The sequence below is a fragment of the Setaria viridis genome, chromosome 4 (genome assembly GCF_005286985.2).
Source record: "Setaria viridis chromosome 4, Setaria_viridis_v4.0, whole genome shotgun sequence".
In the NCBI taxonomy this organism is placed as follows: domain Eukaryota; kingdom Viridiplantae; phylum Streptophyta; class Magnoliopsida; order Poales; family Poaceae; genus Setaria; species Setaria viridis.
In genome coordinates, this window is record NC_048266.2 from 27,532,002 (window position 1) to 27,549,372 (window position 17,371).

The following is a 17,371-nucleotide window of genomic DNA, read 5'->3' on the forward strand; positions in this document are numbered from 1 at the left end:
CAACGACCCCCACTACGAAATCGAAACGGCGAAACACAAAACCCACGCGAAGAACCCGAGGAAGCGCCCCCACGCCACCGCGATCCCCCTCCCCGAATTCCCCACCCCGCCATGCCCGACTCCGCCGATCCCCTCACCTCGCTGGATCCGGACATGCCGCCGCGGAAGCCCCTTGCCCCCGGTGGCGGCAAGCTCAAGAAGCCCCTCACCGAGAAGCAGCGCGCCGCCGCGGAGCAGCGCCTGGCCCACCTCCGCGCCCACCTCCTCCTCCGCCCCCTCGAATCCCCCGCTGCCGGGGCCCGGGCCCTAACGCCGCCCCACGAGGCGGCCCTCCGCGCGCTCGGCCTCCTGGACTTCGCCCGCCTCGACCTGCACTCCGACGCGCCGCGCCCCGACCTCGTCGCACCGCTCGTCGCCTACTACGACCCGGCCTGCAAGCGCAGCTTCGTCCGCGGCGTCCGCGTTGCCGTCTCCCGGCACGAGCTCGCCCGCGCGCTCTCCCTCCCGCCGAAGCCCGCCTCCGCGGCGGCGGCACCGCCGGATGTGGACCCCGCCGCGGTGGCGCCCGCGGTCATGCAGCTTCTGCAGGATTACGTCCTTCTCCCTTTCCAGGGCGACGACATGTGCATACTGCCGCAGGAGGTGGCCGCCGCGGAGCAGGCAGTCAGGGAGGGGTCAGCGCATAGGGTTGACTGGGCGGGTCTGATCTGGGGCCTCGTGGAGAAAGAGTTGCTTGAGCTGCCCAAGAGGGACGATGGGGTTTGCTACTTCGGGCTGCATCTGCAAAGGCTCATTTGGGCGCAGAAGCCGAACCTGTTTGAGGCGGTGGATGGTGGGGAGAGAGGGGAGGCCGTCCCAGAGGCGTCTGTGGATGGAGATATGGAGATGGGCCAGGAGGATGGGGATGAGGATGCTGATACTGATGTGAAAAGCAAGAGCTTGGAGGAGCTGGAGCTGGGGGATGGAGAGGCAGATGCAGATATGGATGTGAGAGGCAAGAGCTTGGAGGAGTCGGAATTGGGAAATGCTGATGTGAGGAGTGCGGGCTTGGACGAGATGGAGTTGGGGGATCTTGTTACAAGGAACAAGGTCTTGGAGGAGTTGGGTCTGGGTGATGCGGATGCCAGGAACAACATAGAGGAATTGGAGGTGGTCGATGAAGATGCAAGGGGAAAAAGCTTGGATAAATCTGAGGCTGTTGATGAGGATGTGAGGAGCAAGAGCTTAGATGAACCGGAGGCAGTGGATGAGGATGGGAGGGGCAAGAACTTAGATGAATTGGAGGCGGTGGATGAGGATGATAAGGGTACAAGCTTGGATGAATCAGGGATGATTGATGGGCATGTAAATGGCACAAACATGGATGGTTCGGGTTTGGGATTTGTGGCAGTTGAAGCGGTGTCTGCTGAGGCGATGCCTGACGACAAAGAGGATGCGGGAGATGCAGAACCAGCAGAGGGTGATGATGTGGCAGGGGCTTCAGAAGAAGACGGTGAAGAGCCCTTGGTGGAGACAGTAGTTGTGACACAGGAGGAAGTGGTGGCTGTAGCAGAGGAGGTGGGAGATGAGGAGGCTGATGGGGAGGAAGAGAGCGATGCGATGGGGTTGAGCTTGGGTTTTAATTCTACAAACGGTTATGATAGTATGGATGTGGAAGAGGAAACACATATTGAAAATCTGGATGAAGGAGACAGTGACAATGAAGACGCGGAGGAGTCAGAGGATGATGGATTTGAGGGGGTTAATGGTGGAAAGGACATGAGTTGGAGAATTGGGGACGACAGTGGGGATGGCAACGAGGACGAGGAAATGACACACTCCTTACAGCGCTGTAATACATTTGGGGGAATGGAGTTTGAGAACTTGAATAAAGGGGAGGCCGAGATGAGGGATGAGCTGGGGTTTGATGATTTCTCTGGAAGGGGATCTTTGGAAAGGATGACATCGTCAAACCTCCTCCAGGCTATGAACTCAATTCCCTCATCGTACAACATAACAGAGAATGTGCATGGCCTATCTGGGGAATTCTTGTCTATGGGGGCTGATGCACATAAGAATGGAGTGGACTTGGAACCAGGAAGCTCATATTTATTTGGGAATAATGGTAAGAGGCAAATTGGTGATATTGATGGGTACAATGGCAATCTGCAGGCACAAGAACAGTTTCCTCAGTGCAACCAGCAAAAGAGGATGCGGCATAGCAACAGTAGCAGCATATCACCTGGATCAGGCTTTTTTAATGCAAACTTTTCGGTACCTATACAGAACTTGATGGTTGAGGCAAGCAGGCTCTATGAGCAGAAGGAGCAAGAACTTCAAAATTTGCAGTTTGAGAAACAACATTGGTCTGACATGCTGCAGCAGAAAGACGCGATTATCCAAACCCTAAACTCCACTCGGTTTGAGCAACAGAATAAGTATCAAGCGGAGCTTAGACGCTTTGAGCATGATCTGAATGTTATGGCCCAGTTGGTCACTGGCTACAAAAAAGCTTTGAAACAGACCCAGGCTTCTTTTGAAGAGTACAGGAAGAAGTTCCCTTGTAACAAGCCTCTTTATGGCGATGTTACTGGTGGTGGGGGTCTTGTTCTTAGTGTGAGTGAGTTGGAGAGAATGCAGTTTGAGGAGGAGCGGCAAAAACTTGCTGCGGCAAATGCAATGATTGAAAAATTCCAGAACGAATGGTTCTTAAAGCTTGACGAGTGGACCCTCTCTGTCAACTCACTGTGGAGCAGAATGGAAGGACTGTATAAGGAGATTGATCTTCTCAAGGAATACAGAAGAGCAAGATTTGCTACCCCATCTACAGAGGAATGAGTTTCCTGACAGTCAGAGGTATGTGGATTAGCATATAAAAGCAGTCTATTGTAATATTACTAATATGAAGAAATGATATGGTCTAGAGAATGCCATGTTTTCTTATGGTTTGGAACTTTGGATTGGGTGCTTATCTACTGTTTTTTCCATAGAGTATGACTATATGACCATTGCATTTGAATAGGTATAATGCTTTTGAAGAATTTACTACCATTTTTAGCAATTATTTTAATGAATATATGGATGAAAATAGGACAGATAAACATAGTAACCTGCTTTAGAATGCAGTATTAACTACTTGCCTTGGCAAATTTCCTATTGAACTGCTACACCCTGGAATCACCAGAGGCATATTATATCTCCTTTTGTTTTGGATTGTTAGCAACCATCTTTGGTAAATATTATATGATGGTTTTCAGGTCTACAGATCAAACTTGGCTGAGTATATGTTATGCTATAATATTTTAATAGTATCCTTGATAGGTGAACGCTTTGTTAAATCACATGTCAGGTTAGTTGGGTTCATGCCAGGAATATATAGCTATAAACCTGGATGTTCTAGTAAATCAACAGAATGTGTAGTCTTGCTATAAGGTTATAATAGCTTCTAATGCCATAATCATCATTTATTTGCTCATTCATTTCTGATGAATAAGGCACAAGTCAGCATATGGTCTGTACATTGAATACTTAATCTGTAGAGAACTTATGATTCAGTCTGGTAGGTGATAGCAATTGTGACTAATGAAATTCTGCTATCCCAGTTCTATATTTTAACTAGATGTCTGGAACTAACGGGGTTGAGCTTGATCCCTGGTCATGCAAATATGAATACAAATTGAGCTTGCACATTATGTTTGGATGCAAAGTATTTTTGGAGTATTGGACAAATACTATGGTTTTCCAAAATACTTAAGTTTTTGAAAGGTGATGGGTGTTTGGATGCAACAAAGTTTCTTGTTTTAAAGACCGTGGTATTGTGAAAACCAGTCTTTTTGGAGTTTCAAAAATTCCATTCGAGACCTTTTTTTCTAAACCACAGTTTTGCATATCTTAGGCTTATAAAAGTACAGTTTCCTGATACTATAGTTTTCTAAAACTACAACATCCAAACAGGCCCTAAGCCACATAAAGAAGTTATAGTGGGCGGGCCATTTGGTTGACCTTATGATACCTGTTCAAACTTCAAACATTAAGCGTTTCCATAGCCCGGTTAGACTTGGTTGGTCATAGGTTGTGATTGGGAAGGAAATGGTTAGGCATGGGTTTGCACCAGGCTTGGGCTAGGTTTATGACAGATCTATTGGTATCATTTTGAAATGGTAGTCTGGATATATTTGCTCACATTGGTTGTCAATGTTTAAAATGTCTGTCCAAAATGATTTTTGATATGGAGTGACATAATTTTTTTTACTCCATGTGGAAATGTGGCCTTATGGATGTTGCATTACTTGTGTCCAGTTTGATGTCAGTAAGTCAGTGTTAAATTAAATTACAATGCATGATGTCAGTACCCCATGAATATTTTAGAGCTTGTTTGGTAGAGCTCCATCTGATTCTGATTCTCTATGGGGAGCTGATTTTCTGAGAGAAGTTATTCTGTGGCTGCAAGTGATTCTCTTTGATTCTCTAGCATAAACACTTAAAATCAGGATGAAGAATCACTTCACAAAATCAAGAGAAGCTACTTTTTTCAGCTCCCAGCCTCTTAGTTCATTTCAGAGAATCTCTGAGAGAAGTTATTCTGTGGCTGAAAGTGATTCTCTTTGATTCTCTAGCATAAACACTTGAAATCAGGATGGAGAATCACTTCACAAAATCAGGAGAAGCTACTTTTTTCAGCTCCCAGCCTCTTAGTTCATTTCAGAGAATCACTTCACAGAATCAGCAGAGAATCACTTCTCTCTGAAAAACTGTTTGGCAGAGTTCCTGCTGGATTCAGCAGAGAATCAGCTCTGGGAGTTCTGCCAAACGCACCCTTAAAGACAATTTATGTTAGTTTCAACATGAGTGTTAGATTATTTACTTGAAGATTTAAATTGCAATGCATGGGTGGCTAGTTTTCGCCGTTGAATTCAAGGTTGAAATTGTTTGGGAACCATAATCTGGGAAGAACCTGTACCCGAAATAACAGCTGATTAATTAGCAGAAAAAATCACAAACAGCTGATTGACAAGTTTCTAAATGATATTGTTGAGTGATGTTCTTAGTTCAAAGTAACTGTAGTTTGATAAGGATCTTTTGTGCTCATTGATAAATTTCTTTAGCTGTCAAAATTACATATTAATATTAGTCCCCAAGTTCAAATTTAAAACATGTACTATGCAGGCACATACATTGCTGGTTCCATTTCTTAAAACTGTATGTGTATGCCTTTGTTATGTAAAATTGTACTATTGTACTAGGTGTCTTCGAGTAATTACTGATTCATTTAAAACTAAGGGTAAAACTTTGATCTTAAAGATGAGATACAATGGTTTTTTGTTTTGGAATAAAGGAGTAGTCATTGGATGAGCAGGCCCTCTGGCAGGGGTGGATCCAGGACTCGGGCTGGGTGGGCTGCGGCCCAGGTCCAGCCCCTATAGCCCCCTTTGCACAACCATGTTAGAGACTGTAAATTCAACTGTACGCCTGTGATATCTCTCAGGCAAAAAGACCCAGCAGACCAATACCAGGCTAGTTCATGAAATGCTTTGTCCGCTGGCTATTGCCTTCATAAATTGATCTTTTTGCATGGACACTGATCACAGGATACACTAGTTCAGCCCGGGTCAGAGCTGATTTCTGGGTCCGTCCCTGCCCTCTGGGATTCAAGTTTCTGTCTTGTTCTTGCAATAGCAATCGGTCAGATATGGCCTGTTTCTTAGGACCAGCTGGGGCCCTAAAATTTTGGGAGGGTTTGTAGGAGTGCTCAGTTTTTAGTTTGCAGCTATCTGCGGAAGCATATCACAGCATACAACTTAGTAATTTATACTTTCATTTTGTGTTTTGGAAGTTTTCTCTTGCTAGAATTGTAATTCAACTAGCGGGTAGGCATGAGGTGCATAGAGCTCAGAATTTTGTATACTCAACTTCTATACTCCTTTGTGCTCAAGTTTGGTGTAATATGTTAAGGTTGTATACAAACAAGCACGAGATCACCTACTTTAATATTGGCTTCTTATCTTACCCTTGGTGTTGTATCGGAATATGTGCTTTCTGGTTATTCTCTTTTTGTTGGATAGCATTTTGCATGAGCTGAAAAATCTCCCATTGTTTTTATCAGGTTCACCATTGTGTGAAGATGGCCCCTAGCTACTACCTTGCCCCTCTGCTAGAAGTTTTGATGCCAACGAGAACACACCAGCAGTTGTGGCCTACCTGGTGGTACATACTGTAGTAAAGATAAATGATTTCGCATGTAACCTGGATGTATCCTCATATGGGGACGTTTTGATGATTAGTGCTTAATTTAGATGCATTTAGGGGTTCTTAATCTATATCAAAGTGTGCATTCTTATCCTCTGTTTGCATTTTGAATTCCTGATTGTGCATTAACGGTGTAATATAGGCCCTCGGGTGCGAAGAGTGCTGGTTGGTGGAACCACTTCAGCTTGATTGCAGGTAGTATTAACTTCTACACTTCCGTGGGCGGATGCTTGAAGGATGCCAAGGGTAATTTTACTACCTTACTAATGCTTGGATTTATAAAGATGGTGACTTGTGGTGCTGCATTAGACCGAACAATTTTCAGAGGTGTCCGGTTTGATGGACCTGAACCATCGAGTAGGCCTTGAGAAAAGAAATGCAAGGCACCTGGCAAGCATTTGCATTGTCCGGTTTTATTCTCCTGTGGGTTATGGATACAATACATGTATCACTGGACTGTCTATATGAGAGGCTGCAAGAGAGCAGTGCTATTGCTGGAGAAACTGATTAACATTCTTGCACGGATCAAAGAGCTTCGAGAACCAGATGGATAAGGTGTATGCGTAGAGGTTTATTTGTACCAAGAGTCCATGACGAAGAGCTAATCAACTCATAGCTTACAATTCTTGGCCTTGTCTGTCTTGATTTTGATGTCTTCTGTCAGCCATTATATTTCGTGGAGGGGCAGGGGCAAGGGTCAGCAAGAGCACAACACAAGCTTCGTTGAAAAGAGAGAACAGCAAAGGAAGCTTGCCATGGATGCAGTTGGTTCAGTTGCCACTTCATCTGGAGATCAATTGGATCTTCGTGGAGGCTAACTGATATGACGGTTGCTTCTGCCACAGGTATGGACCTGAGTTTCGTCTAGAAAATATGCTCGGATTCTCATCTGATAATTGACGTTATAGTCATGTACATGTCGGGTTCGGCATGTGCTCCTCTCCTATGGAGACGTCACCTCGAGCAAGTTTGTGAAAAGGAAAGTACAAGTCCTCACACAGGCACGCCTCTATCTCAAGATGGCCTGCACTTTTGTGGCAGGTGTAGTAGGCCTTGCCTAACGTTCCAAATGACCAAGCCAAACGTCTTTTCAGCCAAGGACAGGACATTGGAATCTCTGCCTGGGCATACGGCTGCTGTACTCTTGTTTGGTGCGTTCACGCAAAAATGTCAATGTATTACAAGGTGGGGCTAATCAAGGAGCCCATAGTTTTCTTACACGACATTGGCACTGGGCGCGACAACAGCAGGATTAAGGAAGAGAAAATGTCAATGTATTAGAAGGTGCTAATTAAGAGAGAAAGAAAACCTGAACAGGTAGTTGTACCGAACGATCAAAACCTGAACTTGAATAAAAGGGACAACCTAATTGAAATGAAGGTATCTCCTCGCAAAGAAATGAAGGGATCAACCCGGCCATAACGAAGGCAGCATCCATCTGTTAACGCATTAGGAACTAATAGTCGGTGAGGGGACGCAGAAGAAGCAGGAGAAAGATTTCAATAGATTGACAAAGTTCAGCTGAGAGATCGTGCATTCAGAGTTTCAGATATGAAATCATAGACTTGTGCAGACCTTTTCCATCCTGTGTGTTTGATCACATGGACTGAGAGACCTTAGGGGACGAAATCAATTTCATCAAACACTTACTGATAAGACGTCACTAGTGTTCCAGTCAGCTCCTTGGCCTCCTCTGGAAGGCTCAATTCATTTGACTTAACTGGTGTATTGGCAAGTTTTTGTTTATATTTGTTTGAAGGAGATTTGCTTATATTTTTCTCCACGTTAGTCCTAATCCCGTGCTGTTCGTGTATAATTTATAAGATTCATATATCTGCTTAAAAATGATCTCTTGCGAACATTCCTACTCACCTGTGTTATTAGCACGCCATGGCCATTACTTAGTACAACTCGGCTAGTGTCACACCCGGTTTCTGGATAAAACCGAATGCATCACATATGTGTGCCAGGATCCGTTCTCACACATATGTTGACGTCATCAGTGAATACATCAAAGATAGTGCTCAAAAACGTACATAAACCAATAGGAACTTTATTACACTCAACGCGATAGACACGAAGGTCTTTAATCGTTCACCGATAACTTAACACGCACACACACACAACGTAGCTTCTCCACAGGCTTGACTGGTGGACCGCCTGCCTAGAACTCCTCGAAGTCGTCGAAGAACTCCCCGTCATCACAAGCTTCTGAACAGTGTTTGGGCAAGGGTGAGTACACTTATGGTTGGTACTCAGCAGGTTGGGGAAACATGCAAGGCTCACAAGGAATGGCTCAAGGCTTTAAGCGGTTAGCGTTTTAATTGGTCAAATTTTTATTAGCAACACCTAATTACTAGATGTAAGTTTATACCAACCCAATTAAGCATATAACATTAACATAACCCAAAGGTAAAGGTAACACAGATTAATCTCATCTTTAAGTTCAATTATCATGTGAGGGTCCAAGCCGCTCTTAACCGTGAGCACGGCTGATATATCAGTTTTCACTCTGCAGAGGTCGTACACTTTACCCACAACTCGTGGTCCCCCGTGTCACCCGGGTTTGCAAAGCCCTTAAACACTTCCTTTGGTGAGTGGCTGGGGTCCACTACGAAGCCTTTACAAAGACACGCAGATAACTGGTAGCCCGCTAGAGTTTCAGTAGCGATGCGGACCACAACCCGTTAATGAGACAGCAGCTTAGCGAAGGCTACTGCTCCGGATCGTGCACCCAACACCTTCCCCCTGCTTGCCCTTTCGGTAAAGCCACCAGCTAACTACATGCCTAATTATTCGGCTAAGATCAGAGCCATATGATGTTGTGGTTGTACTGTTTTCTTGGGTGGTTCTCCATGTTCCGATTAAATCAAGTGTTCTTGTAATTAAACATGTATAGCAACATAAATAAAGCATGATTAACATATTTCATGATTAGCACATTACCAACCCAATTTAAGCGACTAGCAAGTCTACCCAACATGATTAAACAGGTTTTCAAGGAATAAGGATTAAAACTAGGTAAGTCCTTAATAGGCATTCCCGTCAAACTTATGCACATACAAGAAATAAGTAAAGTGCTTAATCATGATATTATTGGGACAAAAAGAACATGCAGAGGGAGAAGGCCACTTGCCTTCCTCGGCAAACTGGGAGTACTCTTCTTCGAACGGTGGCTGCTCTTGGACTTGCTCCTCCGCGAACGTCACGTCGTCTACACGATCACACAAGGCAAACAAATAAAGAATGATTAAAACAGTACAACAAACATATGCAAAGGCTTACAACAAACTCCTAAATCTAACGTTCATGCAGAGACGATCGCGTGAGCGCGAGGATCGCTGAAATCGGATTTAAAACGAAGAAGATATGAGATAAACAAGTTTCAGGGGCTAAAATAGAATTAACTATATACTTCAGGGGCTAGCATGTTTTAGAAAGATATACTGAACATGCAAAAACAGAGAAACATAGGGTTAGATCTACAAAATGACATGGCTCGGGTTAAAATAAAAGAATACAGGAACTTCAGGGACTTCTCTGGAAAATTTACAAGACACAAGAATTAAGTAAAAGGAATAACAGAGAGTTCAGGGACTAGATTGCAAAAACTCCATCTTCTTCCTCCAACAGGCAACCAAGCACACAGAGGCATGGCCGACGGGGAGGGGGTCTCGCCGGCGTGGGCGGAGGCCTCGCCGGCGGCGAGCTCGCCGGCGCGCGGGCGGCGGCGCCTCGGTGGGGGAGAGGAGGGAGAGAGGGAGGGAAAGGAAGGAGAGAGCTCTCACTGGAGAAGAACAGAAACTTCACCGGCGACAGTACGGGCGGCGGCGCGGCGGTGCGAGAGAGTGGCGGGTGAGTAGCAAAACGGAAAGAGAAACTCCGGGCGAGGTCGATGGTGACCTTTATAGGCCCCGGGGAGGAGCGGAAGGGGCTCCCGGGAGAGATCGAAGGTCGGCCGGCCATTAATGGCTTTCAAGCTTGTGCGGCCGTTTCCGGGGAGAGGAAAGGATGGGGCGATGGTTTGAGGCCGGGAGTGGGGGAGGGGAGACGTCGCGAGGTCGTGGAGGGGCTCGGGAGGCCGAGGGACGCCGGGAGGCGAGGGGGCCTCGGCCGGCGGCACACAGGGCGGCGCACATCACCCGTGCGTGTGTTTCTGGTGCTCCACGCGCCTGGAGGTAGGAGATGAAGGGGTAGCAGGTTGGTTGGGCCAGCTTGGGCCGGCTGGTGGGGAGGAAAGGAGAGGGGAGGTGGTGGCCCAAGAGGAAAAGGAAGGGGAGATGGGCCTGCGCAGGGAGAAAAGGAGAGGGGAAAAAAAAGATGGGCCGGCGGGGTAGATTAGGCCCATGCAGTTGGGAGGGGGAAGGAAAAAAAATGCCTTGCGGGCTGAAAGAGAGAGAGGAGGAATTTCGGCCTAAGGAGAGGAAAGAGAGGTGGAGGGTTTTGAAAATTTAAATAGAGTTGAAGTTTTCAAAATCCAATTCAAATTCTTTTGAAATTCAAAAGCAAGCATTCAAACAAAAGCCAAAATAAAAGAGAAAAGAAAAACTCTACCAAGCACTTATTGCTTCTAAAATTATTTCAAATGCTCTTTAATTATTTGAATACCGTAATTTAATTAAAGTAATTTATTTAATCCTTAGGGTACGAAAAACTAGACCGAGTTGCTTACATTGCATTGTGATGGAATTTTGGGTGTTACAAATCCTACCCCCCTTAAAGAGAATCTCATCCTTGAGATTCGGAGAGATTGGAAAACAACTGGGGAAACTCTTCAATAAGCTCGTCTTCTCTTTCCCAGGTGGCCTCATCTTCGGAGTGGTGACTCCACTGTACTTTGCACATTTTGATCACTTTACTCCGAGTGACTCTCTGAGATGTTTCCAATATCTTGACAGGATACTCCGAGTAGGTCAAATCATCCTTCACATTAAGATCTTCCAGTGGTAGCTGTTCTTCGGGTACTTTAAGACACTTCTTTAACTGAGAAACATGAAACACATCATGAACATCCGATAATTGAGCAGGTAGGTCTAACTGATATGCCACTTCTCCTTTTCTTTCCAGAATTTGAAACGGACCAATGTATCGTGGTGATAGTTTCCCTTTAACCTTGAATCGTCAAAGACCTCTCATAGGCGATACCTTAAGATACACGTAATCTCCGACTTCAAACGTCAGTTCCCTTCTCCGAGTATCAGCATAACTCTTTTGTCGCGACTGTGCAGTCTTGAGATTATCTCGAATTATTTGAACTTGTCTTTCAGCTTCTTTAAGAATTTCTGGTCCAAAAACCTGACTTTCTCCTGTCTGACTCCAGTATAATAGTGTTCTACACTTTCTTCCGTATAACGCTTCAAACGGGGCCATCTTAAGACTGGCTTGATAACTGTTGTTATAAGAGAATTCTGCATACGGCAAACTCTTATCCCAACTACCTCCATGCTTTAAAGCACAAGCTCTTAACATATCCTCTAAGATTTGATTGATTCTCTCAGTTTGACCGTCTGTTTGCGGATGATATGCGGAACTGAAATTAAGCTTTGTATCCATTGATTCATGCAACTTCTGCTAGAAACGTGATATGAATTGAGTACCTCGATCAGATACTATTTTCTTCATAACACCATGTAAACATACAATCCTTGACATATACAACCCCGCTAACTTAGCTCCATTATAGGTTGTCTTAACTGGTATGAAATGAGCAACTTTAGTCAATCTGTCCACAACAACCCATATAGAATCATAACCATCGCGAGTGCGAGGTAACCCAACGATGAAATCCATTCCGATCTCTTCCCATTTCCACTCTGGTACCTTCAGTGGTTGAAGTAAACCTGCTGGTCTTTGGTGCTCTGCTTTTACTCTCTGACATACATCACACAAAGCAACGTGGGTTGCCACATCCCCTTTTTAAACCATACCACCAATATTTCTCCTTCAAATCCTGATACATCTTAGTACTACCAGGGTGTATGGAATAAGCTGAATCGTGTGCTTCCTTCAATATATGTTCACGAAGATGGTCGGCCTCCGGTACACAGATCCTTTTCTTGAACCAAATAGTTCCCTGATCATCTTCAGTGAAATCTGGGGCTTTTCCTAACCCAATTAGAGTCTTGATTTCCTTGATTTTAGCATCTGTCAATTGTCCTTTTCTTATCTCTTTTTCAAGTGTAGGCTCAATTTCCATAGTCACGGCTTCAGTATGTGCAACAATTCCTAAGTTGAGTCGCTCCATTTCTCAACATAACTCTTGAGATATCAATCGTGCTATAGTCACATTAGCTTGACCTTTTCGACTTAAAGCGTCTGCTACGACATTTGCTTTGCCGGGATGATACTGAATATCCAAGTCATAGTCCTTGATCAACTCTAACCATCTGCACTGCCTTAGATTAAGATCTCTCTAAGTGAAGATGTACTTTAGGCTTTTGTGGTCGGTGAAGATCTGACACTTGTTCCCGATCATGTAATGTCTCCAAATTTTTAATGCATGCACAACGGCAGCTAATTCCAAGTCATGAGTCGGATAATTTTGCTCGTGCTTTCTCAATTGTCTTGAGGCATAAGCCACTACTCTACCTTCTTGCATCAATACACATCCAAGTCCTAGACGCGAAGCATCACAATAAACATCGAAGCCTTTGTGTATATCCGGCATTATCAGTACAGGAGCTGTAGTCAATTTCTCCCTCAGTTCTTCAAAACTTGCTTGGCACTTGTCATCCAATTTAAACTATTTTCCTTTTTCTAACAATGACGTGAGAGGTTTGACAATCTTTGAGAAACCTTCAATAAATCTGTGGTAATAACCTGCTAATCCAAGAAAACTTCTGATTTCGGACACATTCTTGGGTGGATTCCAATTCAGCACATCTTGAACTTTGCTTGGGTCTACTGTGATTCCTCCGTCGATGATAACATATCCAAGAAAGGAAACTTCCTTTAACCAAAACTCACACTTACTCAACTTGGCATATAGTTGATTCTCCCGAAGCTTATGTAACACTAATCTTAAGTGCTCTTCATGCTCTTCTTCATTTCGAGAAAATACCAAGATATCATCGATGAACACTACCACAAACTTGTCTAGGTACTCCATAAACACCTTGTTCATCAAGTACAGGAAGTATGCCGGCGCGTTCGTCAATCCAAATGACATCACGGTATACTCATATAGGCCGTATCTGGATGTAAATGCTGTCTTGGGAATGTCTTCCGCTCGGATCTTCAACTGGTGATAACCTGATCGCAGATCAATTTTGGAAAATACTTTTGCACCTCTCATCTGATCAAACAGATCTTCAATCCTAGGGAGTGGATACTTATTTTTAATGGTCACATCATTAAGAGCTCTATAGTCCACGCACATTCTTCTGGTGCCATCCTTTTTATCAACAAAAAGTACGGGTGCTCCCCAAGGCGAAGAGCTAGGTCGGATATAGCCTTTACTTTCTAATTCTTCTATTTGTTTCTTTAACTCAACCAAGTCTTTAACATCCATTCTATAAGGTCTTTTAGATATGGGTGATGTGCTGGGTAAAAGATCAATAGAGAACTCAATATCTCGGTCAGGTGGCATACCTGGTAAATCTTCAGGAAAGACGTCGGGGTATTCACTTGCAACCTTGATATCTTCCAAGGACTTTCCTTTTATCTGATTCACTAAACACTTCTCTTCTGATGGGGCGGTAGCTGTAAACTCAATTCTATCTCCTTGAGGGCTAGTTAACAGCAATGATGAAGCGTCCCCACATAAGTAGAGACTAAATGTGATCCAATTTATCAGTCCCAGGAGGCTGATAACACATTTATTCAACAGATAGTTCAGAAACCGTACAACTCCCGAAGGAGCGGGCGGGCAAGCCACACCCAAAGCAAGACTAAAGCGATAACAATACAAATCCAAGTTGCAGTCCAGTCGGACTTCGGGCTGCAATCGGAACTAAGCGTCAGCGGAAGCATCCTGCGAAAGGGCCAACACCGCAGGCAGCGTTGGGTGCAGACGCAGCCTCCTACTCGAAGTCCTCGGCGACGAAGTCCGGATCCTCCTCTGAAGTAACAACACAAGGGTGAGTACAAAGGTACTCAGCAAGTCCAACCCCATCCACGGAGGGGGATACAACAAGAATATGCATATGAGTAATCAAGGATAAAGCTGTGGTTTATTTGCAGTAAAGCTGAATTTTAGACACATGCAGGGTTTTATTTCAAAGAAGTTTCATGAAAACACTTTAGTAAACGATATATCAAGTGGGGTTGATCCTACACAAAGGATCCAAGTTTTATTGCTACCGGACTCCCCGTCCGCCGTAGCGCACGGCACACCTGCCGGACACTTCCAAAATTCCACTTACCCACACACGCAGTAAAATACCAGTCATCCCCAAAAGCTAGTTGTGTGACCGAGCCGTAACTCGTCCAATGCCGTGGACACGGCTACCTGGATAGGTTTTAACTCTGCAGAGGTTGTACACTTTTCCCACAAGTAGGGTACCGTATCGCGATCACCTTAGTGACGGTACGGATCCTAACAAAGCCATTACCCACCTTAGCCAACACTGACTAGTCAACACGGAAGCACCCAAGGGGTTAGCAACCCATCCACGGGGCCGAAACCGGGACCTAAGTCATCAAGAGCTTAGTCCTTTTCCAAGGGCTCCCGCTGCTCACCAGCACACCTGAAGCCTAGCAGTTTAGCTAGAGGGGTTTATGCTAAGCCGTTGCCCATACAACGGTCGAGTGGTTGCACGATGATGGAATTAGGCAGGATGACACATCAACTCGGTCCTTAGTCATGACAAGATGGATATCTCCCATTCTGCTCAACCACTAAGGTACGAGCCCAACAACCCGGCATTCCACACAAGAAACGCCCATCCATCTCATCCACCACCTTTCTTTACACCCGAAAACCCAACTCCTTAGTTAAACATACTCACACATTTATTTTCCGAATAAACAGGTGAAGTCATGTTTGAATTTGGATAATGAGTCCCTAAGCATTCTAGCAGTGTTTATCATCTAAACAGAGCAACTCATATTTAGAGATAAATATGGGACAACAAGGAATAGTCATAACAATCAAGGGGTGGCTATCCAACCATGTCTTGCGATAAAACAATATGCATTTTATAAAACAGGCCAATAGGTTGTGTCTGAAAAACTGGGTATTAAATATGCATCAAAGGGTGAGATTGGACTTGCCGTTCTCAAAGCCTTCCGGGAGCTCCTGCTCGCGGTACTGGTCCTCGAGCTCGGGCTCGCGGTCGAACTCCTCCTCGCGCTCCTCCTCGGGTACTCCGCGATCTACGACACACGCAAACGAGCACACAATAAATAAAAAGGAAAAAGATTTTACCCGGTGAGCTCCGAACAGGAAATATGAACGGAAAATAGGTAGGAAGGGTATTTTCATGAAATTTTGATATGCCTCGGCGGAAATATATGAGAGGAGGCCGTGGTCGAATTTGGGATTGATTGGAGGAAATTTGGCGCATGAAATGACGGGTTAAAGGAGTATTAGGGGCTTTAAAATGAGGTTTAGGACTGAAACGCGAGAGCAGGGGCCTATCTGTAATTATTTTTGGAATGGAGGGAGGACTAGTTCGTGAATCAGGGAAACTGGTGGGTTGGATCGCGAGGAGAGGGATTTACCCCTTCTTCTTCCTGGAGACAACAGGAGGTAGAGGAAGGGATGGCCGTCGGCGTTCTGGTGGTGGAAGTGGAGGAAGGCTCGGTGCTCGTGGTGAGGGTGTGGAGGTGCAAGGCTCGGCTCCCCCCTTTTATAGGCGGCGCACGGGCGGGCGAGGGCCGAGGCAATGATGGCGGCCGGACCTTTGGCCGGTGGCGTGCCGGGGTGGTGAAGCTCGTGGACGGCGTGGTGGCGTGGTCGACGAGGCCACAGGAGCGGCGACCGGCGACCGGCGACACGACGCGACGCACCGAGCCAAGCGCTAGACGCCAAGACGCGAGCAGGCGTGGCACGGGCGACGTGAAGCGGCGCGCGGCCCAGCGCGCGTGCGCGCCTCGGCGCGCGTGCCGGCGTGGGTGGGGTGTCAGGCGCAGGTGGGGGGTGCCAGGGGAAGTAAAGGAGAGAGAGAAGAAAGAGGAAGGGAGAGGAGGAAGAAAGAGAAGGAAAAAGGAGAAGGGAAAGAAAGAGGAGGAAAGAGAAAGAAGGGAAAGGGAGGAAAGGGAGGAAAGGGAGAGGAAAAAGATGGTGAAAATTGCGGGATTCGACTGGCGCGGTGATGGACTTGACGGGCACGCGGCGAAAATTACGGGGAGCGGAAAAAGAGAGTTGACGAGCCGGGGCCAGGACGGCGGGTCCGACAGAAGGGAAGGGATTTGACGGAGCTCGGCGGTCGGAAAAATTTTGGAAAGTATTTTTAACGAGTGATTTAACTGGGTGTATTTTACGGGCGTTACAAATGACCTCTTAGCACACAGAATAATTCCATCACATCCTTTTAACCAGTCCATTCCAAGAATTACATCAACACCATTGGACTTTAGAACCACTAGGTTAGCTAGGAAATCTATTCCCATGATTTACAGATTAACTCGTGGGCATATTTGCCTAGTTTCCATATCACCTCCTGGTGAACTAACTAACAAGGTTTTCTTCATAGAATGCTTAGGTATATTATGCTTTACCACGAATTGATCAGTTATGAAGGAATGAGTTGCTCCAGAGTCAAATAAAACTGATGCAGGTTCAGAATTGACGAGGAACATACCGAAAACAACATCTGGAGCTTCCTGGGCTGTCTCAGCTGTCACGTGGTTCACCCTACCACGCATGAAATTTTGTTGGCCCTTGTTGCCCTGAGAGTTTTGATTTCCATTGCGTGCTTGCGACTGCTGCTGTGACTTCTGACCATTAGTCTTCTGAGGGATCTGCGTGTTGTTCTTGGGACAGGCGTTGGCGTAATGTCCCACCTCACCACACTTGAAGCACCCATTGGGCTGAACTGGAGTTACTTGAATAGTGCGCGCTGGTGTTCCTGTGGCATTGTTGGCCCGGTTGTGCTGAGAATTTGAGTTGCGCTGGGCTTGTTGATTGAAACATTGCGGCGGTTGAGCTGTGCGTTGAAACTGCTGATTCTGTTGATAACTCCCACCCTGTCCTCCTGAGCGA

At 45.7% G+C, this 17,371-nt stretch overlaps 1 protein-coding gene across 1 annotated transcript; it reads left to right on the forward strand.

The window, feature by feature from the left end:
* Nucleotides 1–38: 38 nt before the first annotated feature.
* LOC117851334 (uncharacterized) lies at nucleotides 39–6,316 on the forward strand. The gene is made up of 2 exons (XM_034733132.2): nucleotides 39–2,835; nucleotides 6,083–6,316. Exon 1 carries the CDS (start codon nucleotides 112–114, stop codon nucleotides 2,815–2,817), a length of 2,706 nt encoding a protein of 901 aa, XP_034589023.1. The 5' UTR covers nucleotides 39–111; the 3' UTR covers nucleotides 2,818–2,835; nucleotides 6,083–6,316.
* The last annotated feature ends 11,055 nt before the right edge of the window (nucleotides 6,317–17,371 follow it).